Source organism: Leptosomus discolor, chromosome 4 (genome assembly GCF_034619465.1).
Source record: "Leptosomus discolor isolate bLepDis1 chromosome 4, bLepDis1.hap2, whole genome shotgun sequence".
Lineage (NCBI taxonomy): Eukaryota > Metazoa > Chordata > Aves > Leptosomiformes > Leptosomidae > Leptosomus > Leptosomus discolor.
The window spans coordinates 80692076-80717693 of NC_141394.1; the positions used below are offsets into that span (position 1 = coordinate 80692076).

The 25618-nt window shown below is 45.3% G+C and overlaps 1 protein-coding gene across 2 annotated transcripts in view; it reads right to left on the minus strand.

Moving 5' to 3' along the window:
• Window positions 1–5655: 5655 nt before the first annotated feature.
• Window positions 5656–25618, minus strand: part of SLC4A11 (solute carrier family 4 member 11) — a 139032-nt gene continuing 119069 nt past the window's right edge. For both annotated transcript variants that reach the window (XM_086463929.1, XM_086463928.1), the window contains exons 15-21: window positions 21311–21560; window positions 20449–20555; window positions 19127–19295; window positions 15902–16075; window positions 10951–11146; window positions 8657–8826; window positions 5656–5803 (exon numbers count right to left, since the gene is read on the minus strand). In XM_086463929.1, coding sequence (XP_086320055.1) covers window positions 5740–5803; window positions 8657–8826; window positions 10951–11146; window positions 15902–16075; window positions 19127–19295; window positions 20449–20555; window positions 21311–21560 — 1130 coding nt within the window. In that variant the 3' untranslated portion in view covers window positions 5656–5739. The remainder of the gene's footprint in view (window positions 5804–8656; window positions 8827–10950; window positions 11147–15901; window positions 16076–19126; window positions 19296–20448; window positions 20556–21310; window positions 21561–25618) is intronic.

The window sequence follows — 25618 nt, forward strand, 5'->3', positions numbered from 1 at the left end:
AAGCACGCCGAGACACCGACTGCTGCCGATGGGCAGAGCGAGGACTGAGCCCAGCCCTCCAGTGAGCCTCCCACGCGCCGGAACCGAGACTCCAGCCGTTGAATTTGATGCGCTGAGTTTTCTGCAAAACCCTGATCACGTCACAAATACTTCACTGCTAGAGAGCTTTTTGGGTTTCCTTCTTTTGGCATGCCACGAGCAGAAAGCCAGCATCCCTCAGGTCGAGAGGGAGAGAATTTAATTGCAGACTGGTTTTTTTTCCCAACTCTTTTGCCATTTTGTTCACCTTTGGGACTCCCACCTGTGCCTAGATGAGGGATACGGATAGCTTTTGTAGCTGCAAGAATTTGTCACACGGGTGGACCAGCTAAGGTGCCACATGCAGCCCCTCTTCTGCTCCAAGAGCAGTCTTCCAGCTCTCCAAGTAAGCAGCTCTTCGCAGCAGGGATGCAGATGGGGAGCAGAAGGCAGCATCTCCCCCAGGACAGGCTCTTAATATTTAAGGCGACATCAGAACAGCACCAAGTGATCCAAGCTCGTGCAGTTTTCTACAAGGGAAAGACAGACACAGCCACGGATTGTCTTCGTTTGGAGGGAAAACACACCAAAGCTGAAGAGGAAAGCGCTAATTTGTATTGCTGAAGCATGTACTCCGGCAACGCCCTCGTCTGTCTGCTCTTTACACAATATATTGATGGTTTGCTCTTTGCAACCAGATCTGCAGCCAGTAGTGTAATGGACAGGGTTTGGTACTTAAATGCCTTAATTAGATATGAAAACAATTACAGAAGACTATTCTCTTCGAACATCCACAGGCCTCAGCACAGACAGAAATGGGGCAAACCCATCCCATTATGTCTATTTAAGTTGTTTTGGAAGCTTGACAGACGAAAAGACGACAGCCCAACTGGAACACTGCTCCATAAAGTAATCGTCTAAAGAGATGCAGAAGACAGTGCAACCGTAGGACAATTACAAATCCTTCGTTAATTGCTTATTACGGCAAAGCGAGCCCCCAGGGAGCAGCCGCTGCCACGCGGCTGCTCAGACACGGGCTCGAGTTCTCCAGTGAGAAATTCCCACCCTGCAATTGAGCAGCATTGCCACAGCGGGGGTGCAAGAGCCACCTTCCAGAGAAGGGCTGGGGAAGAGGAGAGCTGGGTGAGGAGATGGCAGAAAACAGCTCACGCTAAAGTGTTGCGGGGACAGACACAGGAGATGAGCTTGAGCCAACCCTGGTTCTGCCCGTTAACCTTCCAAGCAGGTAGAAACACCTCAAAGGCGGATACAGAACACAATGAAGAAGGAAAAAAAAAGCTTGACCAAGGGGTAACATGAGCATGTGCCAACAGCTAGCGTAGATACATGCTTCGTGGGACATGGACTGGAAAATGGTAGGTGCTTCTGGTGACACAGCGTGTCTCGGGCCCCTCTTTTGTTGCTGACTACTCCACAAAAAACCACCCCCAAACAACCCTTCCCTCCCCCTCCCCAGCCTTCTCCAGCTACATCCAGCTTCGGCCAACTTCAGGCTTCTTCAAAGAGCGCCCACGGTTCAGCAGCAGTTTCTAAAGCAGCCAAATACGATATGCAGAAGATTTACAAACAGTTTCAGTCCTCTGGTACAGCGGGGGGTGTGGGCCTTCCGGGGAGAACTGTTTGACCTACAGTATGTGGAGCCGTGACCATCTACTGTATTTCTTTTCAGAGCATCCCAGTTCACACCAGTCATAAAGAAGGGTGTATCACACCCCTCGCACACTCGTCAGGGCTCATCTTGAAGCATTTCACCAGACGGCAGCTCTGAAGCCAGCCAGCTGAGTTCATTTACTCCGTCGCCACCCTTTCGCAGCAATGCACCGGTGCATATCCAAGTAGAGCTTGATATTTATTAATAGCTTCAAACGTTGACACCAGAGAATGTGGATTGTTGCTAGTGAAGTTGTCAGGTTTGCTTCCTAAGCAATCTAGAAAGTGCTATGCTGCCTGTTCAGCAGTCCACGTTTTCACCAACTCTCCTTAATTGAAATGGAGAAACACATCTATTTCCATACGTAGCATGTCAACAGTACTTTGGAAGGCAACAAAATCAGTCTCAGACCAAAAAAAAAAACCAACCAACTATTCAGGTATAAATCCAATTTTAATTGTCAAGCTAACTTCTAGCTCCTACATTCAACGCAAGGACCAAAACCTACAAGTTTGAGAGTAGAAGTTCATTCTGTCCCCAGTTTCTGATCGTTTTGGCAGCTGTCAAAAGGTAAGTTCCAAAATCCACTTGCTTCAGAAGCTTTTTACTACCTTGCGGTTCCAGGTGAACATCATGGACTCTCTTAACACCCATCAGCATCTTTCAAACCCAGTTCTTTGGCAACAGTTAAACATAGCATTGTGCGTATATAAAGAGCTTATAATAAAACTTCTTTTACATTCTAATTGTCTTAACCTTCACAGAAGTATTAAAGTGCTCAATCAACTCTGAACAAACTCTCCTTCCCTAGTTAGCCTACTTCCTGGAAACGCCTGCACTCAAGTCAGCAAAACCAGAAGCAAACAAGAAGAGAAAAGGTACTTGTATGAAAAAAAAAATCCTCTGCAGGATCATTACAACCCCTTATGAGACAAAAGGCCTTGAGTCTCATATCTCCCTCTACCCATATATCAAGACATGGGTCCAAACGTTCAACCAGTCTAACCCAGCACAACTTCTTTTCCCTAGTTGTGCTGATTTCCCATCAGCTGATTCTTTGGCCCCTGACTTCTGTAGAAAGAAAACCCTGCAAAACGCAATCTTATTGATGCTACGAAGAAGATACAAACACTGAAGTCATAGTGGTGAAGCAACAGCAATAAAAGATAGAAACAAGAGTTGTGATGGATATTTAACACCCCCCCCCCCCACCCCACCCCCCAAGCTATCTGGATTTCAAATGATCTCAGTTCACAACATTTAACACTGTCCGAAATCGATGCTTTCAAAGAGGCTTTCAATGGGGACATTTTGGTCCTCCTAAGTGGGGGAATGGAGGGTACATCTCAAAACTATTTCCTCTGGCCAGACCCGCATGCCAGCTCACCCCACTACGCTCTGTGCTGGAGGAAGTGTCACCCAGGGCCTCTGCTCTTCCTCGAAGAGGACCAGAGCCCCACTCCCTTGGGCACGTCCTCTCCTTCCGCCAGCCGCAGCATCCACAACACCATTTCAGCCATCCCTCAGGGTAAACTTCTTCCTGCCAAGAGCTGAGGCACCAGAAACGCAACCCCAGGACATGTGTGTTTAAGAGCTTACTCAACCAGAGGATGACACTTCTCATTCTAGTTTTGGTTACATCTTTTGACATCCGTGGGAAAAGCGAGTTATTTAAGCATCATCAGGCCTCCGCACTCCCTGTCTTGCGACAGGTACTGAACTCTTTGCTGTCACCTGCTCTTTTTTCTGTTGACTGAAGATCAGACATCCTCTGACCGCCTCCGCCTTCCCCCAACATCCTGTTTGCTGACTCTTTGCCCCCTGTTTCTACATGTAGGCCTTAGTAAAAGCAATTAGTGACCTCACCACAGAAATGACTCAAAAGCCAGGAAATACTGAAGGTGGTCAGACACCACGCACGGATTTATACCTGCTGTCATGGCATGAGTTATCCCTGCTGCCTCCAAGACCAACTGAGAGCCAAAGGTGTGGCATTACTGGGGTGGTCACCCTGACCCTGAGACTTCCCTGCAGTCCCCCAAGAGTTGGGTGGTGCAACACGAAGGTCGTGCTTTCAAGGTCACGCGATGATGTGTTGCTTGCTAAGCTGAGTGCTTTCCCCTGCGATTGCTCGGGGAAATATAAGCCATGGCCATGTTCTTGGGAACACCTACTGCTCTCCTCCATCAAATATCAATACAAAGACGAAGGGTTTCATAAGAAAATAAAAATTTAGTCTTTCATACGTGTTTTAAAGCCATAGGCAGCCACATTAAGATGAAATACCATCTGATATGTAGCGCAAACACACCGAATCTTCAGCGGCTTGAGTCTGGCTTAGTTTCAGCATCAGAGCTTTTTACCCAACGCCTTCCTCCCTCATTGCAGAGTTGGTCTTCCTCATCCCATAGAGGAACGCCCTATGGGTAGGGCACGTGCCCATAAAAGCTCCGCACCATTTACTGGGCAAGCAATTGGTAAAGAAACACTCCTCTGTGCTAATAATATATTTGCATTTCACTTTATCACTTTCCCTCATTTCTACTGCTTTGAAAGTTCATTATCTTCAGAGGTCCACATTTTTCTTCACACTTTACCTGTGATCTGTAGTGTGCAGCAAAGGGCAAGCACTGAACTAAACGGCAGCTTGTTTCACAGTACTCCAAATAAGAAAACTGACCATAGTACAAGCAAAATTAAATAAACTGAAATATAAAAGACAGCAGAAGTTAGATTCATCCAGAAATATAATATAACGTCTGGGAGGGGGGAAAACTGGAGATTAGCTACAAAACAGAAACAATGAAGTGACCAACAAATATTGATTAGGTGAAAGAGGAAAACTTTCATTGCATGCTGTACATTAAAAATTAATGCAAAATTCACATGTTGGAGCATCAAGACAGAATGATGAAGGTCTCAAGCCATGGGATGAAGAAAGCAAAGGAACACTGAGTAAAGCAACACATGAACAAAAACAGTAACTGAGCAGCTTCAAAAGGAAAAAAAAAGTGACCATGTCTCAAATGAGAGAAAAAAGCAGCACTGAAGCAGAGAACAAGTATATGGTCAAGACGTCACGGGTAACACTGACTGCACAAAACACTTCTGATATTTCGAAAGAATCAGGCCTATTTGTATATCTATGCAAAATATATACACAAATCCATATGTATATATGTACACATAGGCACTACTGTACATATGTATATGCAATCATTAACACAACTGCCCTTTGACAAGTTTCAGCGTCTGACTCCGGGTGCCAACAAGAACGTCGCAGTTGTGCAAAACTACACTCCTGTGACCGATTACCGAGAAGTAATGGTAGAAAGAACCAAAATAATTCCCAAATAGCTTAGACCTAGATGTGGTTTCACCAACATCGCCATGCAAGCCCAACCTCTGAACATTTCCAGCTCACCTGTAGGAATTAAGTATTCATCCAAAGCTGTGGATTGTATCAGTACAAGTTATATCTGTTTCCAACCCAATCTGACAAGATGGCCAGACATCTCTCCAGCCAGTGGTCTAACATGAGGCCATCCCACCCAGAATACCAATTAGGGAATACTGGATGCATAGGAAATGGAATCCAAAGGCCAGAACAGGACTGTCATTCTGTAAAAGAAGGGTCAGTGTCCTTATAGTATTTTGGAAGAAAGGGTCATGGTGCATAAAAAAAAAAAAGATTTCCCCACCCTCAAACAAGGGAACACACAACAATTATGAGACTGCATGCTCCAACCGTACGGACATGCTGATCTTTGGGGTTTCTTCCAGTTGTGGGATGTGGAAAGTAGCATTTTCCATAAAGCTTGCTTGCCTCCCAGCTCCAAAGAGCATCGGCCTCCCAAGTCCAATGCTGTTTTGGTCTGACACTTCAACGCTCAGTTGGTCTTTGATACGTGTGCATTACCAACACCATATGAGAGCAGAAAGAAAGTGGTGAAAGAAAGAACTGCAGATAGATTGTTCTACGCCTCGGCAAAGCTGCCCTCCAACTCTGAAAGAGCTGTCCTCGCTGCTCCGTGTCCGCAGGACCCCGTTTAATGCTCTGCATCCATAGCATCCAAGTACTTGGCTTCGATGATCCTAGGGAGCAGGTTATACCTAAGATGGAACCAAAGAGACAGCATTAGTGCCTGTTTACAGCCACGTAACACCTTGCTTGTCTGTCCCAAGACCTTCAAGTTGAGTTTGTCCATGGCCATGCATACAAAAGATTCACCCAGCTGAAGGGGAGATGAAGTGGGAGAAAGTAAACCCAACCAATCCTGCAAGTAACTACACAGCATTTATAGTTAGGGTTGTTTTGCCGAGGAATCACCATTTATTTCTAATTTCTACTTCCTTCACCACTTTCCCTATAGGGGGAATGTTGGCTCAGAGACCTGCATACGAGGGTTATTTGTCTTGCAGTTCCTCAGTTCTACAGGTACTCTGGGTCACTCCTTTCAGCTCTCACCACAGAGTAGCTTTAAGAGACAACCCAGAAGCTTTGGTCTTTAGAGAAGCACCAAATAGATCAGCAAGGCCTGACACCATGGCAAGAGGCTAAGAAGGGCCGTGACATTCATTCTTCCAACCCTACCTGGTGTCTGGATTCTCCATTGGATCATGGAGACAGTGATTCCCTAACTTTTGGGATTATTTTGTTAGTGGTGGTGGGGTTTTTTGTTTGCAAGAACATCCTCATGAATTAATGTATTTGGGCGAGAAAGGCACGGTGCTGCTAACAATATGCTATGAAGTTGCTCTCATTAAATCCTACTGTAGATTTAGTTTGACACTTTTCCTTGCTAAACAAGGAAGCTATTCTTCAGCTGTTAAAATAAGGCACAAAGCACTAGAAAGCCAGTTTAAGACTTGCATAGCTATCGAAAAGGCCCTTCCAAGAGATCCCAAACAGCACTCACTACTGAGAAGCACCAGGATCTGCTTAGACCTGTCCTGAAATAAAATGCTTGAGAGCTGTGGGAGCACAGATAAGCATCACAGAGAACTTGGAAAGAAGATTCTTCCTCTCTGGACAACCAACAGCTAGTCATCCCAAAGTTCTGAATCAAAGCCATGAACTCGGGATACCCAAAGAGATCACATTTTCTTCCAACAGGCTGTTCCCCGCTGCAATAATGAGAAGCCATTGAAATCCATTATCCTTCATATTAGCACTACAACACCAGCGGAAAAAGAGGGTCCCTCACCACTGACAATACAAGTCATATGTCTAACGCTGTCGGACAGATGGAAGCGTGGCTTTGAGACAGACAAGTAACATGGCTGGTTTTCTGGATGGGACATTGACCCATGACTCACTCATCCGAGTTTGATTCTTGACTTTGACCCCTGGCTACTTTCCCATCAGCTTTTCCTCCCAGAGCTATTTCTTCTACTCTGTCTCATCTATTTAGAATGACAAATCTTGGGGAGAAAGTCATTGTTAACTACAGAGCTCACACATCACGGTGCTGCCTTCTCAGTTGGAGTCCACAGAAACTACATGAAGGCAAAGGAAATCAGAGAAGAGAAAGCCAAGAGCAAATTTTTGTATTGTGCCAGGTAGCACCATCTTCCCCTTAGCAGCAGGGCCAATTACCCAGCAACCAGAAAGAGCTGCTCCAGAAAGAGAAACGAGTTAGCAACAGAGCTAGCATAAGATGACAGTATCTTATTTACTCAAGGTATACTTGCAGCACTAAATTACCTAGCTCTTATTACAAACCCAGATTCTTTGACAGCACTCTCTTCACACTAATTTAGCTTATTACACTATTTCCGATACTTGAATGTTTGACAAAGTGTCCCACATTTTCTTTTCTGTACTGAGCTGCTCTGTGCAGAGACTTGCAATTCCCAGAGTCAACCACCCAGCACTGTACTGAGGTACACCACAGCTGAGGTATTTACCAGCCACTTCACCAGTCATCCAAAGTGACGCCTATGTGAAGCGTGGGTGAGAGACTCTTACCACAGGAACGATAATTTCAGTGTTTTCCAAGATTTTGTTTATCTTTAAAAATCCAGTCCAAATAGCTCTAACCTGATCCTGCTGAAAGCCATGGCAGTTTTGACATTTGCTTTTGTTTCCGAGAAAGAACTGGACCCATCTTTATCACCCAAGGAAAACACCACAATAGCTGCCTTGGCAGACTATCACATTGGTAGCCCTGAACTTTGAGATCAGACAGAAAGTTTCCAAGATTGCAAGCTCAAAGACAACCAGATATTGCTGGATACCATGTTGGCCTAAAAATAATCAAGTGGACTGGAAACAGATCTGTTCCTTCCAAGATCTTATTATGGCTTCTCATTATATCCAAAGGACGAACAGCATGAATGATTTAACTGGAGAATGATGGGCAGTCACTGTTCATGAACATTAAGGAAGAAATTAGTTAAATTTCTCAATGATTCCCTTTGAAGACTGCAAAATATTGTACAGTCCTCCCAGTTTTAAGACTAAATGTGGCCAGCTTGACCTAACTGACCACTGGCAACGGCATTCAGCAGCGCATCAGGTCTGTAAGGTCACCACAGCACCGGATAAGAGATAAGGGTTCCACTTAGGAAAAGCTTCTAGCTCTGCTCTGAGCACAGGCCTTAGGAAATCAAATTGTGCAGCAAGAGGGAACATTATCAAACACCACCTAGAAGGAAGGCTCAGACTACAGCTCCTCAGGAAGATCAGGATCTCACAGGCGCTGCAAAAGGAGACTTATTTGCCTCTCCACTAGCTAGAAGAATACCTGCCAGCCCAGAACCCTTTGCACAACACCCAGCATCAGTGAAATCACAAGCTGGCTACACTATTCCTCCTCAAGCCTAAGCAGCTTGTGAAAAAGAGGTCACCATCACCCACTTTCAGGATTTGGCTACTCAGGAAAGTACCGGCTGCCCTTCTAGACCAACCAGACCTCCCACAGTCCAAGCCAGGATACAGAAAAAGGCATCTGAGCTTCGTACCTGATTGGGATCATCCCTATCATGATAAGTGGGAAGATCATTTTCATGTAGGGCAACGGTGACATGCCGAAACCACAGAGAATGAGGAGCTGCAGGACCTGCAAGCCGGTGAAATAGTGGATCTTCCTCTGGGGCACTCTGCGGATGTAATGGGTCGGAGGATAAGCAGTCTGAGAAGAGAAGGATTAGATGTTAGACATGCAGCGACCTGGACTTGTGACTGCAGAACATGGCACAGGCTTTTGAGCACAAGGGGTTTAAGGAAGCCAACAATTTACACACAGAGCGCCTCAGCATCACAGTCCTTAACAGGGTTCAACAGCCCAATGCAGGATTTGCAGGGTTAAAGCAAGTGCCTTAAACCACAGCATTGGCAGCAACACACAGAAGATGACTGGGCACTGGAAACCTGGAGAAGAAAAGACACACCACGCAGCTAAGATTGCCTTTGGGAGCACCTAGAGTGCACTAAAGTATCCTGAGAAGTACAGTAATGAGATTCCCCTGAGTGGGATTATCAGGGCTTTGCAACGATATGTGAAGTGCCTGTGGGGGTGTGCAGGGGGGTGATGGTAAGCAGATGCATTCGGGTGTTGTTACTGCTGGATGGTTTCTCCACCTGAAACCCAGCTCCTCGTTGTTTTATAGCCTTCTGTCCTCTGCTGAGCAGACCTTTGCTTGCCCCTGGTGGTCCCATGTCTTGGCTGAACCCCAGTGTGGGAAGACCAGGAGATGAGAGTGGGAAGGTACAGGAAGAGGCTGTGCTCAGACTGCAGTCATTTTTCTAACTCATAAGCTATTCATTTTTGAGAAGGGAAAAAAAAGTGACATTAATAGGCTAAATATCGCTCATGGTTTCTTTTGACAGTTACTTGCTCATGTCTGAGCGCAGGCTTTGACTCATTGTCTATACATCAATGAAGAGTATGAGCGACTGTCTGCTGGCACTGATACAGACTCAATGGATTTCAGATTGTGCTATGACTCATTAAAAGGTTTCCAGAAAAGGGAGATCTCCATATTTGAAAATACTTTTTAATTTTCCAAACCGAAGCTTGGAAAATTCCACACATCATTTGTACTAAAACCAGAAGTAATATTCCACATACAGCAGTAACTGTTCAATCTGCATTCAATGATTGACATGACAAATGTAATCTTTACTCGGATTTCACAGTTTTGATCTCTAATATTACATCCCAGAGGTTAAGATAGATTAGCAGAGATGGAGAGCCAAATGTTGGGCTTATTAAGCCCCTTGACCCTTGTTACAGGAGAGAAGGTGAGCTGGAGACTCACTATTGCTCCAGGTACCGCCTACGCTGCAAACTAACACCTTCTTAGCACTTGTAATAGAGATGGCTTGAAAACACATCTTCCAGATTTGTTTTCATCCCACATCAGAAAGGTTTCAATTTGAGTTTAAAATCCTATCTCACGGTATTTCACACAAGTCAAAATGAAAGTCTAAAATATAGCAAAACACTCCTGTTCAGAAGCTTTGTTGGGGAAAGCAAAGATCACCATTTGCTGACATTTTGTGCACGTGCTTTTTCAAATTTTTTTGTCATTATTTTTAATGCATGTACTCTGCAGCTGACACTACAGAGGGTTTTTAAAACTCACAAAAACCCTTCATTCAGGAAGCAACAGTTTGTGTGATATATTTTTTTTTTTAAAAGGCATTGTTTGAATGTGGTTTTGGTTTGCACTCCACAAAGTTTAGGGGGTGTCTCCACTGGTAGCAGCTACCCTGGCTCCGTTCACACACTCATTTTTGCCTTCTGGAGATAGGGGCTCCAGAGCAATTCTCAGCAGACTGAAAACAGAACGATTATATGCAAGACATCGCTCTGAACATGAAGCTCAAAAGCTTCTGTGGCAAGGAAACGCAGAAAGCGGTTTGCACAGAATCTGAAAGGCAGACGAGATGCAGTGCCATTCTAGGAACCACTCAGCTACCACCTTTTTTTTAACACAACAATAACCATGGAACTTTTGTTGTTTGGCGCTGCATTATTCTCCCGTTCATTTGTCCACTTGAATGGAAAAAGACTTCTCTTGCTCATGTCTCAGTGGCAGCCGGGCTAAACTGGAGATGTCAAGTTCCAATCCCTGGGATATGCAAAGGGCAGGCTGGAGCTGGAAATCGACCTCCTAAGAACATGAGTTTTGAGGGTAGCCCCACTCCCAACACCAGCAGCTTTCCCCATTAGCTCCTGGCACGGTTTGGTGCCAAGGCTGTAAATAGTTTCCTTCTCTGTTCCACCAGGCTGGTGCCCCGGTCTGCGTACCTGTTCTTTGAGCAGGAGCGCCACCCTTTCAAAGAGCTGGTTCCCATCAATGGAGGTCAACGCAATGTAGAGGAAGAGTCCATAGAGGACCGGCTTTGGAATCCACTGGAGAGGGAAAGGAAGGAGCAGGAGCGAGAGGCCAACTAAGAAGTTCGCCACTAGACTTGTCAGCCGGGTCTCCTTCACGCTCACGATCCTGAAAGCAAGAAAACGGGGCTTAGGGGAGCAGGATAACATCGCAGCATCCACGTAAGCGCATTGCTGGGGCTCACTACCCCACGTAGGTGCAGGACACGTGCCGCTCGGGAAAGGGAAACTCATCTCCACCGCACTGAGATCAGCACTTCTGGCCCCGCGCTGACACTGAGAAGGCAGAGCTCTGCTGGCTCCAGGCCAGGCACTTAATCCACAGCTCAAACAGAGCAGCTGGAAAAATGCCAAATTCCCCTTCTGCAAAGCTCCACAGATCCTATCCTGAACTGAATTGCCCTCTAAACTAATTCTCTTTAGCACATTGCGAAGAAAAAACCCACCCAAAATCAAAAAACATCCCCCAAAAACCCAGGCAAGAATCCTCTTTCTGGGCAGTATTTTTTTTTCCTCGATTTACCCAGTGCATATGCCATCGGCTTCTATCCAAAAGACAACTCATTGACTTCTACAGGAACTAATGAACCTCTTGTAAAAAAGTCTGCACTCTTGACTGCGAGCCAGCGTTTTTGATGTATATGAGGATCTCCTTGTTTATATGGAGGGGAGTGCTGAGAGCACTATGCAGAGAGCTAGAAACTTACTTCTGCTCTGGATAATAGCAGTTGCACTGCAAATTGCCTATTACCATGCAAAACATGTAATTAATTAATGCAAATTTTTCAGAGCTGACAGACCACAGATTGATTTTTTTTTTTTTTAATGGGTAAAAAAAATAAAAAGACTGACAGGAAAGCATGCAGTAACTTTCAGAGCCTACTTAGGGGGGGTGGGGGGAGGTTGCTTTTTCTTTTTTCACTTCAACTAAACCTGTAAGCAACTCCTAGTTTGAAAAAAAATTACCAGAAACTGTAGGAGAAAAAACCCTCATCTTACCAGACTACTTATAAACAGGAAAAAAAGGAGGATTCTCAACATAACTTATTTTTGAGAAGACAAATCCAGCAATTCAGTGCATAAGCTAGTGAGTAAATCCCGTTATCAGGAGAAATTCTTATTCATAGACTGTTTTGGTATCATCTAGTGGCCTCATTCCCTGCATGCGAGACCTCATATTTGGTATTAACCCTGTACACAAAATACTCTGAGAATTAACATGAGAGCCAGCCACAAGATCTACAAAAACACGTCTCCCTCTTACATATGCACTGCTGTCATATCCCTTCTGTCCTAAAGAAGATGGCTTCCCAGTGAATTATCTCAATATTAAATTTTTGAGAGCCTGCCTTATAAGCAAGGTCAGGTTGAACTTCAAATCTGTTTATACATTCAAGAGCATAACGAAGCTGTGGGGATGAGGGAGCCTTCCACATCTGTATTTAGAGAGAGAGGGAATGGGTAACAGCCTAAGGCTGGCTCTCAGGATTTGGATAACATGGCAGAATTCACATGAGAGGTTACAAGCCCTGAGGAACAACAGATTTCAATAAACGGTACACAAAGTCCTGAGGACAACACTTGAATTCCTCCGTGAGCAGTGGGGCAGGTTGTACATATTATCCAGGATTACAAAGCGAGGATGCACAGGAGAGACACGGGAGGTGTTAACCTCTAAGTCATCTCCCCTCCTCTAGCTAGGTCTAAACAGCAGAAACTACAGCTTTCCTCCTTCCAAACAGAATTTGTTCGGATCCTTTTGCAAGTCTCCTACATCAAGAGGTCCCTGCCAATGCCTAGAGAAGCCGAGGGGAAGTAGAGCACTTCGCTCTTACCTGCAGACTGCTTTTGCCAGCTCTGGAAGAACTGGGACATCACCTAGGTGGATATAGTTTGGCACCTTTTCCACCGCCTCCAGGTCTGGATCACCCCAGAACAGAAGTCTCGGAGATGAACAGAGCCAAGCAACCTCAAGTGCAACTACAAGCGCTAATTCAGAGTAATCTGACAGCCCGATAAGGAGTGGTCAGACTACTTCAGTGCTACCAGAACCACTACGAGCCTCTCAAGTGGCCCAGTAAAGCAAAAGTGAGAGGATGCACTAACAGATTTAGCCTCATCCAGGCACAGCAAGAGTTCCTCTGGCTTCATCATTGGGGAAAAAGCATTTCTGCTATTTCAGGCCAAGATCTAACCCACTGCTGGGGATGCTCATGACCTGCAAGCATCAGTCTGAGCGCTTGCAAGGAACCTAGCGGAGCTGTGCATGAAGACATGCAAATCAAAAAATCTCAGGATCAAAGTGAGGCATGAAGGCACCACACTCCAATCAGATGCAAGTTCTGCAAGTACAGAACAGCTCAGAGTAGCAGCCCTTTGGTAATGGATTTTTGAAGTTCATTAAATTTTCTGCTGCCATCCCTTGGGGATGCAGCAATCACAGCACTGAAGTGTTTGATCACATACAAGATGTACTGCAACTACTACTGCCAGCTCCTGCTAATGCCACTTATTAAAGTAGTTTGGAATTTCTTATCAGAACACTGTTAAAATTGCTCATAATTGACCAAACATGAGATCTTTAAAGCTGAAGTTCCCAGCTTCAAATTGGTCTTCTGCCAATTCTAGCACCTCTCTTATTTCCAGGGTAAGGACATCACAAACAGTCACATCAAGTCAACAGAAGAAACCCTGCAATTTGCATGTGTTCAGAATCTGGTTTGGCCCTTGAGGAAACAGCTCCACAAAGTCTGTGCTACAATGGAAATGAAGTAATTAATGGAGATTAAGGAGCATAATCCAGGCTCATTTCCCCAGAATCCTTTAAATATGGCTAGCGCAGGCTTAGCCATTCCTGACCTCCTCCCTATGAGTAATGAGAGCTTATTTGCAGTTTGCCACATGAAACTCAAGTGGTTACTCTACAGGGGAGAAGAAAAATTTTGCTTTCATTGTGACAGATCTTTATTCTTGTTTATATCCTCCTCCTCACTGACAGCTTTGATTCGAGTGCAGGAAAAGAGCCTGCCAAGGGAGCCAGCGCTGAAAGAACTCCTGATTTTCTAATTGAGCTTCAGTACGTTTCTTTTTCAGCAGAGCTGGCTAAGAGGAAAAAAAAAAGTAAAAGATGACAACATTGCTCAGAGCCTTCTGTTTATAGCTCAGTGCTTTGCAGAGAACAAAAAGCTTCAGCCTCAAAGGGAGTTCAAATAACTACGAAATCCTCATTCCCTTTTTCACTCCCAATATCCAGTTCACAGCGCTCATCTACGTACCGATTTGCCTCCAGCAGAGGAAGAGCTGTGCCACGAGGGAACGTGCTTAGTGAGATTAGGGCATCCCTCAGCCCTTTCGGGATAATCACTGGAGCCATACCTAGGGTAGCACGGCCAAAGAGCGCTCTTCGATGCTCTTTTTGGGCCGCTAGGTGAAGGAGCAGAGGACAAGGGCAGAAGGCAGTCCTTCGGTTGGGCAAGGGACTCGACTTTGTCACGAAGCCAGAACGCACAATCAAGACAGCGGGTGACAAAACAGGAAAAAAGCCACCACATATTAAAACCGACAACAGAAGGCACAGGAGGGGGGCTTGGCACGTGGGTTTCAAAGTGTAACTTCTGCATCTCGCAAAGGAACGGAGCGCAGCGGTGTCCCAGAGGAGATCATGGACACCAGGAGCAAGGGCATGAGTTAAAACCCTATAGAACTCAAATCACAAAGTTACTTTTTTTGAAATAGGGTTTGGCATTTATTCAAGACCGATATAGTTGTGAGAACAACTGATACCACCACATACTAATGGGGATACAAGCCCAAGGGACTGTTCTCCCAGGAAACTTCTGTAAAAGTATTGCAGGGAGCAGCAGGACTCCGCAATTTCCAGATGTGAAAGGTGAAATCTGTCCGTCGCTGACCCAAAAAGCTGCTGTGCCAGGTTGGGCTGGGCCAGCTGGCACCAAGAACAGCGTGAAGGTGAGACTGAAATTAAGAGACGGACCCCACTCCATCCCCCAAAGTAAATGACCACTTAGCCTCACTTTTGGTAAGTGGCAACTCTGAAAATGGAAACCAAGGCAGGATAATTAAAACTAATGGCATGTGAGTGGAAATTACCACTTCTGAGGTAAAAGCACTCAACTGTAACGGACTCAGATCAAACAGAGCAGATAATCTCTATTCTGGAACAGGTTTCATCAGAAAGTAGGTTTTTAATTTTGATTTTCATTTTTAAATAGGTGTCTGGTAAGAGTGTGGTGGACAACTCAGACCAGCAAAAAAGCGGGTCTTAAATAGAAAGCCGTGACCCAGGCATGGCTTCACAGTCCCTTTTCCTTAAAAACAAGGGAATTCATTAAGCACCTCGCCTTCCCGAGACGTGGCAGAAGATGCTGTGGGAGCTCTGAAATAATGCTGCATTTTTCCTATCCTTTGTAATAACCACCAGACAGGTTTCAGGCAATGAATCAGGCTGGATTTTTTCTGGTGAAGACATTTGGGAAGATCCAGCCAAAGCATCTCCTCAGTTTCCACAAGGATAAACCTGAAAAAGGCCTTGGCTGACTCTTCCAGAGAAGAATTTCCACCGGAGCGGGTAGAATCCCTGCAGGCTGCCGCCAGCCGCTGACCAAAGCCTAAATTTGCGGCTGTCCTAAAACAAATGCTTTGGTGAAGGGGGATATGAAGCCAGGTCCCAGGCCATGCTGGCTGAGGTGGCTTCATTCGGTGCACCTCCCTTCCACCTTCATATCTTGCAGGTCTTCAAGATGACAGCCAGCTCCCCAACCACATAACCCGCTGCACCCAAAGGATTAGGAGACCACAAATGAAACCACAAGAGATCCAAGACGGCTCTGCAGTTCCTACTTACGTCTCATAGATGTGTCCATTCTCAACCCTCTCCTCCACATACGCCAGGGCGCGGACGTGCATTGGGGAGTGTGGGAAGGCAGCATGGATCCATGGGAGGCCGAAGACTGATAGCCCCGTGTTAATCAGTGCAACCAGCAGGAGGTCCCAGTGATAAGCTGTTCCCTTCACCAACCTGAAACGAGGTTTTTGTTGACAGCAGTTACACCCGCTGCAAACTAACAGGCTGCTCTCGCTGAACCCGAGCTCGAATGCTAAACACCGAAGTGCACTTCCATGCACTGAGCAACATCACACTCCTCCTGCTTTTACAGTCTGCCTGACACGAACATGAAAGGTAATGAAACTTGATAGTTTGCTCCCAAATCAGTCAGCTCCTGGAAAGAACAACGCTGAGCAGAAAGGCAACCCACTAAAATAACAGCCCATGAAAATTTCATTAGTGTTTTGCCGCTACATTGGTTGCGGAGTCCACTGAAAATATACATAATACACAAAATATATCTGCTAGCAGAGTCCACGTGGGGAGTGGTTAGGAACCTGGGCATGGGTTGCCAACCTACTGACACCGAAGTTTCCCACTCGTCTTGTTTTTAACCCCGATCTCCCTCCTTCCCCATGAACAGAACATGTGCTCGGCATACTGCAGTAACCCCCTAATTATGTAATTGCTACTGCATGATAAGAAAATGGGACATGAATTCATTAAGCTTCAGCTCCTCCTTAACAGTCAACCAAGGAGATAACATGCCTAAATGTGGTGAATGCAGGGTAGCCTGCCCATTTTGCTTGTTAGGGGAGGGGGAAACTGGCATTCTTCACCAAGGAAGCTGACCACTTCACATTCACTTCGCAAGGGCTACACTTGCTAATGCTGAACTAGTTCAACCTTGCCATTTTTTGCAAAGTTTGCCCCTTTCCTGAGTATACACATCTGGCACCAACTGCTCAGACACTACGAGTAAAGCTTAGAAAAAGGCTGGGGAAGGATTCAGCTCTCAGACTTCGATACCTAACTTAAAGGTCCATAGCTGTGTTTCTGCCTGGGCAGAGCAGACAGCAGTTGTCACCCTGACACAACACAAGGGATCATTGGAATTGCTCTCCAGGCACCATCAACTGGAAAGAGAGCACCATTTAGTGCCTTAATGCCACCCAAGCAAGCTCTGCTCAATACCTAAGCAGAGACTTGGAGTCCTCTGAAATGCTCTAAGACATGGGATGCGTGGAGCTAGCAGACACGGCCCAGCACGTGAAGATCTATGCCTAACACCTCTCTCAAAAAGCAGCAGATGCCATTGTTTGGGCAGCAGAACTCTTGGGTGGGGTTCAGTTTTGGAACAAAGGCTCATCTTACTGGAAGTGCTCACCTCCATTGACCGAGGAGGCCACGGGGTGACTAGGTCAGGTAGATGTCTACATTGCAATGCCTCTGAAGCTGGAAGGTGCTGGCAGGAAGGGTGGGATTGTAAACACGCTTCCTGTGTTGGCTCACGCTTTGAAAACACGGCCCCTGCTCATGTGCTGCTTTCTCAGACCAAAGCATCCCCAGGGTTATCATCTGATTGTGCTGTCTGCCCTTTTCAGAGGGCTTTCTGCGTACAAAGGCCATCCATCTGACAGCAGGATCCTTTCAGTCCCCTTGGGACACTGTTTGGTCTCAGCAGCCTCGCAGCACACCTGCTTTGAACAATGGATCGGCTTCACTGAGCTTGTCTAGCTCAACACACACAAAGATCTAGATGACTTATCCTAGGTTATCTTCACGCTGCCCAACCAGATCAATATTTCTTGGGCTGTCCTACATGCTTGCTTTGTTCTGCACTGGCACAGGTTGCCCAGAGCCGCTGTGGCTGCCCCCTCCCTGGCAGGGCTCAAGGCCAGGCTGGATGGGGCTGGGAGTGACCTGCTCTGGTGGGAGGTGTCCCTGCCCAAGGCAGGGGGGTTGGACTGGATGGTCTTTAAGGTCCCTTCCAACTCAAACCATCCTGTGGTTCTATGATTTGATTATTCGTTAGGAAAGCACATCAGCGTACTTTCAGGCAAGCATCATCTTCTCCCTGTTTTTTCTACAGGAGGAAATCACTACATTTGGCAAGACACCAAAGAGCACAGTCTCCATTTGGCTGGTATAGACGACAGTATTTTCATTCTGTGATGGTACCACAAACAGAAGGTGTCAGGTCCTAGTTTTTCGGTCTCTAAAAAAAGTCACGCCCTGATACTTGATCAGCATAAGCTGAGCCCTGTAACAAGGCATTATGAAAAACGTTATGAAGAACTCCAAAAAATATTTTACATTCCTTAAAGACGCTCTAGTGGAAAACACTGAAAGTTTAGAAGAAATTCATCTTGGGAAAGACATGACCCACTTACATTACAGATTTATGCAACACTTTACTTAAAGGGATATAATAAAGATAACAGGAAAAAAAAATCACGTGGTCAAAGAAAACCAATTAGTATAACTGAATTTGAGCTTGTCTTCTCTCCCCTAATTCAGTGTCACTCCAGCTACAACATGGAGAATGCTAATGTATGTTATGCAAGGAGAAAACCCTCCCACGCATTACATTAGCAAAAAATCCTCTGAGACATGGTAGTTTCCCTGAAACAAGAGTCATACACATTCATTCTTGATATCATATCTGATTGCAGTTGGCACAAAAACATCAGAGGGAATATTTTAATAGTGCAAGATCTCAAGTTTGCACATAAATCAGACCTACCAGACATACTGTTTTACTTCACTTCGACCTTTTCAGCTGGAAACTAACAGCTCCAAACACTTCTTTTCTGATGCTCAGCTGCAGCATATCACGCTACGACATTTATGCAGGTCATTGACTTTTCATTTTCAAAGAATTCTCTGTACTGCAAGAGCAGTGCAAGTGTCCACATGTGTCAGACACTTCCTAAATATCTGGAGGTACCTCCACAGACCTCAAATCAGACAAAACCCACCTACATAACATTCACACATGGGAAGGAAGAAACAGGCTGAGGTGACGAGCTCATTGATGCTTTGCGTTTTTGACTCACTGCCATAACGCTGGGTTTTGGGGATGGTCAGGAGTTAAGCAGTCGAGTTACTTTCATCTGTGACAACCAAAGTTCTGAAGAACATGTCCTTTTCTGATACTCAGACAAGCTTTGGACAAGCAGTGTTGGGAAGAGACTCAAGGACATCCCTCCAGAGAGGAAGAGGAGTACCAAAAAGTATTACCTGTTCTCCGGAGCATTTGTGAGCGATGCCACAATGTTCTGCTCTATAAAGAAGAGCATTGACAGGAGGAACCCCAGCCCCATGGCGCTCATCACTGATCCAATGGAGAGGGACTGGACCGGGGCCAGCACAAACAATCTCTCAGATGGGTTGTAGTTAAATTTGGACACTGGAAAGAGGAGGGGAATGATGTTAGGAGGCACCTTCTTGTCCAACCATCCACATGGACTCAAGAAATGTTTTATCCACACCACTAACTGTTGGGAACCAACGCAGCAAACCAGACATGATGCTCCTGCATGTGGGAGCCAGGAGACCATAGAAGACAGGCTCATCTGGCTGTTTGAGCTTGTTTTGTTTTTTTCCTCCATCCTCTTAGAACTTGGCTGCCATCCTGATTTGACAGATTACTGCTAGTTCTAGTGAGGTATTACACATATTTGAGCAAAAGAGAAGAGGGAAACTTGTTTTCCACAAACACAAAGCACTTTTAGATTAGAAAACCTCATTTCTAACTAGCAGTATCCTACTCCTGGTCAGTTAATCAGCTGACAAAAGTGGTTTAAAACTTCCTCGTATCCAATAAGCCGTGCAAGACATTTTAATATAAAATGGTCCTACTTCCCTGCCACTGGAAGAAATCCATGACGAGGGATAAATCGCATGGCCACACCATTTTAGAATCCAACGGGATGGAATGGCCATCACAGAAAAAAGCCATTTCTTATTTGTTTCCATACATTTCCTCACATCACCCACTCACGTCACCGCAGGACAATGCAATTCCTGTCCCCATTATCACTTCCTGGTATGGAAAAGCTGATCTATTTGGCCAATGAATGGTGTCTCATTTTTAGATTTCCTTATGTAACTTCAAACTGCCCAGATGCTCTGCACCATTTCACCTAAATTAGGAAAACGTAAACTGGAGACAAAGAGGATAGACTGGGATCATCAACTCTATGTCTGTATGACTGGCAACAACCCTTCCTGCCTGCTAATTACTCTGCCCTTTGTTCTTTGCCAAAAGTTGTTGATCCTCTTTATTGTAAGAGATACATACTTCAAATTACATTGAAGTGAAAAGACACACACGGAATAATTTTTCTAGAGAAAACAACTTGACTCAGCCTTGTTTGATTAGGGTTTTGAATGAATTAAAGACAATATCGAGGAAGCCTGAGCTCTTGGGGTGCTGGGAAGCACAAGCAGTGTTTGGAAACTATATGGAAGAATTTGCCTTTTTTTATTTAAGCAAAACCTTCCTAGGATTTCACTTTTTCATACACCCCAGTATTCCAGAAAATAAAAGTGTAACTTACTTTCAATTTCCTTGAAGATATAGGAACCCACAGCAGAGAAAGTCAGAACTGAAATTGGTAAGGCACAGTCGGACAGAATTTCACGTACTCTTGCATGCAAATACGGGCTGCAATTTAAAGACAAAAAAATTCCATCAACACTGTAGGGACAAGCACTCAATCCAGATAGCATTAATGCTATAACAAATGAAAATTCAAGTCCAAACTTGCAATTCTAAAGAGATACTTGGAGTGAAGAATTAGTCTTTAATTCAGCCCTAAATCGTCTGGAATCTATAGCCTTTGAAGGCTGATGAATGCATAAGCAAAACCCACAAAGAAACAAGAAACTAAGATGCAAGCTAGAAAAAAAGTCTTCCAAGCACCAATTTGTGTCTCATTTCCACTTTAGTTTAATTGCTTACTCAAGCATTTCAAATGATGAGTTTTAAGGGCAACGGGAGTAAAACTCGAATTAGACCTGGGCATTTGACTCCCAAGAGCACACTGAAGGTGCGTTCCCCGTAGACCTTCCGGCACCATCAGGGATTTTTGCCCTCCAAAATGGTTCAATGCCTATTTGGGGGAGTTACAGGAGATCCAATATGAAATAAATGGTTCACCCAAAGCTTTCTAAAAAGTCACTTGCGATGCCAAACCAAATACGGAAGGGCATCATCCAGTGACTGTACATTTTGTTCTGCTGCTAACATTTTCCAGGTGGCCAGCCAAGTTCATCTCTAGCTTTGGCTTCCACCACCACTAATGGAAGAGTTCCACCTGATTTTTCTGGGTTACAAAATCAAGATCTAAACGATTAGCGATTCCTCACAGGTAATACGAAATCATCATTAGTCTGAGCTCCAAGACTGAAGTAACTCACCTTTTCTTAAACTGATAGAGCGTATGACCAAGCCAAAGGGTACCCAACATCAACATGAGACTAAGGACGGCAGTTTCACGTCCATAATGCACATCATGCGTGCCTGTTTGATTCTCTAGGGACATGGATCTGCTCACTGATGAATTCATCAAGAAGGTGGTATTGATGCCGAGGCTTGGAATAGCATCAGTTCGTGCTTTTTCCAAGTAACTGTCTCCTGTGCGCCCATGGTAGTAATATTTCTTAAAAACTGTACAAACAACCAACAGGCAAGCATTAGGATAGGTTTGTGACAATCAAAGCAAGTAAAATAAAGTGGTTCTTTCTTGCTTGATCATGCAAGTATTAACGTTATGCTTCACCAGGTTCATAGCTCTACCCCTCAAACCAGTGAAAAGAAGTCAGGAGAGCTGCTTCTCTTATGAAGCCAGCGCTTTAAAAATGTTTCTTTTACTTATTTTAACAGGTAAAAGTTAAACTGATCTAAAGCAACGTATTTGAACTGCAAGGACTTCCAGTGCTAACTATTTATGTGATTTTGTTCCTAGCACTGGAATCACTGCTCTTATATATATATCTATTTATACATAGACACCTGCTTTCAGCATCCTGGTAAATAAATCCCACCAGGCTCTCTGAAAAAATTAAAAGCAGCCAGGCTGCACGGATCCGTAAGTGGACTACAAAATGTACAATTACTTTTACTCCAAGGCTGGTCCAGATTTTAAAAGATAAGTGTTGATGATATGCAAGACCTGGCAGAACACTTAGATTTACACTGCAAATCGAAATAGTTAGAGCACCTAGAGTAAACCTCTACAAGTGAAACACCCAGTAACGCCTCTGGAACTATCCATAGATGTACCACGCTAGCTCAGAGGCTATATTTATACAAGTAATTAACAGTGTAAATACACTCTTGCTCTTGAGCATTTAGACAGCTGCGTTCCCATTTCTGCGGCATTAGCTGGCTCCAAGCATATAAATGTGGTTTTGGGATGATTTCACCTCTTTGAGGAACAAAAGCCTGAGGTGCCGCAAGGAGCAAGTAAAACCAGAAGATGGGAGTTGGGCTTTGCAGCCTTGATACTCCCATGTTACACGATCAGTTGACAGCACCCACTCTCCCCCATACCAATAAGAAGATACAGGAGGACGGAAACCAGCATGTCAGAGCTTTGCAGTCCCTCTACCTTTCTTTGCTGTAGTCAAAATAACCCTTCAAACTTTGCCTAGGGAAACTCAAAAGTTTAGGGCAAGACCATCCTCTTTAGGCAAAACCCCAACGATCTGAAGCTCAGGCTGCAATGCTCCTCCTAACATTTCCCTCTACCCCCAAATAATAAGCAAGTTTCTGAATATCCCAAGAACCTCAGCTTTTCCATCTGCAGCAGCTACAGGGAAAGCAGGCAAAACAAACTGTAAATATTTGAAAACGAGCAAAACAAATGCTAAACAGCAAAGCACAACTGGTATTTGCAACCACCTTGAATTTGGCCGAAGCACGGTGTGTGTTATTGCTGCTTTGGAGCTCATCCCAGTGTTAGAGGCCCCCTGTTCAGCTATGCTGCCATTTTAACAGTGGCAATAACTTTCCTTGCACCACCTTTTAAAGAAGGAGTCTGGGCATTCGACAAGTGGATGGGGTCAACAGGGCATGAAGGTCACAAGAGAAAAGACCAGTTACTTCACACTGAGTACTTCTGTATATAAGTTTAAAGATCATAAAAAGTTTACGGTTCAAGTTTTGACCTTTCAATTCGCTCTCAGCAGCAACGAGGAGATCATTGCACCGTTAAAGCATGAGAAAGGTTCCCCCAGGAAGGAGCAGTCTCGTTACGACCTCCGTTAGCACCGTGTATTTCTGCCTGGCGTGCTGCGGAAGAGGCTCTGCTATCACTTCCTCCCTCCGTCCTTGCAGCTGTGGCCAGCCCAGGCAGGACACCCACGCCTGCTTTGCAAACAGGTAAACTGAGGCACAGAGTGCTGCCATGACCCACACACCGGCACAGAACAGGTTGTTGGAGCCGTTTCTGGCTCTGAACATTAAAGGCCGTTTTTGTTATAACCAAAGTGATTATGGCAGTATTTCCTGGGGATTAGCAGCTGACCAGGGCTAAAAGCCTGTTCACCATCTCGGCTCACCTTGAGAGTCACCAAGTCCTAGAGACACACACAATTACTGACCATATGATAAACCAACAGCACATCCAAACCAGCAGCTACACAGAATGTATTTACGTGCCTCTGTATTGAGTTTTGGACTGGAACAAATAAGAAACAAGTTACTTTTTGAGGGGTTTTGTGGATTTTCTCAAATTTCCCACACTTGGCCACGTTGCAATAAGACATTTAGGGCTGACCACGTCTTTGGGGCCCTGCATTCAGCCTGACTACGCCTATGTGCGCTACCTCTCCAGCTACAATCCAATGGCACCCACCTCAAAACTAGGTAGGATTGCTCCACTTGATCCTAGGTGTAGGGGAAGGAACTTTGACTTTACTCTCATTTTAGTTAAAGCAACGAGAACATGCCAAGACAGCTAGTGGAGGCCTTCCTCTTGCACCATAGACTTGCTGTAAAGCATGATTCCTGCAGATTTATAGTTTGTTTTTAATAACAGAGCTAAGTGAATCTTGTTGCCCACAAAGCAGCAAAGCAGGTGGTGCCCTTGCTGACACAGAGCCATTCTCAAGCCTAGCGCGCACTCAAGTTCCCTCCAACAACATTAACTCGCTTTGTTTGCTCCAGCCGGTTCTCCGCCGTTTCCTGCAGAGTGCAGATGTCAAGATCAAACAAACACAGCTTCGGTGGCTGGGCCACACGGCAAAAACAAAGTGTCACCAGGATAACGTGAACGCACACGGCTTGATTCCTCTGTACGGTATCGCGTCCCTCCCCCCTTCTTTCCTGCATGCGTATGAGTACCTTGCAGAAAATCAAGGCTACGAACAGACCACAGAAAACACATCTGAGCAAGAGCAGCGTGCTCCTCGGCACTAAGGAAGCCCAAAGTCTCTGTCAGCTGGCTAGCCATTACCAGGGCACATTTGACAGCACAGAGGAGGTACCAGCTTTCTCTTCCGACATAACTGCTCAGTTAAAGTTTTGGGTGGGAGGAGACGGCAGCAGCGGTAGCCATCACCTCCTGCTACAAAACAGGAGGGGAAAAAGGAAGATGAACACGCGCCCACGAGCTGCACTGGTGTCAATGTGTTTAAATATGAGCACTGAGAGGGTTAAGGGTAAAGTCTGGGCCTGCCAGCACGGGTGCCCTTCCGCGTCTGGCAACACGGCTGGGCCTGGGGGCCCATCGGTTGATGCACTGAACATTCCCAGATGCAGCCGAAGCCAACGTGAGCTGGCAAGTGAGCAGAGTGTTGGTTTGATTTTATTACCATTCTTCCTATAAATTCAGCCCCTCAAGTACAAGGCAGAATTACACCAATTCACTAATTACACTAATTAACTACCAGGATCCTCGCCTGTCCCCACGGCACTACTGAGGGCTTGCATATTCCTGAATGTCCCGCAGCCGAGACCAATAGATAACTTTCTGTCCCTTTAACCTGCACCCCACTCCCCTGCTATGGGAAATCAGCTCTCTCGTACAGAAGCACTGTGAGCATTTGCATTCGCTAATTTTCACGTTCTTGATTTTTACCTTTTGAACGTTCTGTGGAGGAACACCTTAGTGCCACAGGGAGACCAAAGCTCACAGCTACATAGGGAGCAAGGAGAAAGCAAAGTATCCCAGAACAGCTTCTCCTTCACCAAGTTTTATCTAAGCAAGATATTTGAAAGATGCAGGAGTTCTGCAGAGAAAAACCCCAAACCTGATTGCCCAATCAAAGCATATGCCCAAGGAGCCAAATTAAGGCTTCCCAAGTGAAGCAAGGAAGTATCTCACTTCCAATTGCTTTGCAGTGTCAAACCTGCTCTATGAAGGTGTTCTCCTTGCATGCAAGATACCATAATGACCCAAGCCTGAGAATCTTGAAAACAAGTGATGTGCTCAGTGTGCTTAGGTATGTCCTGAAGGATTTCAAAAGATAGCCCAAACTTGGGGCTGTTGGACAATAGGTCATAAAAATCCCCAAGGAATACAGACTTGGCTGACTCCTCACCGGGTTGAGCAGAAAGGCTGCCATCCACACAGCATTTCTGCTAACATCTCTGACCTTCACAAACACCTCCTGCCAATCCTGATCAGGAGGAAAAGAGGTGCCAGAGAAATTTGATAAACCCCAAGGCTGCTCATGGATACTCACCTAAAACTTCACCCAGAAATGGGGACCAAGTGGCTG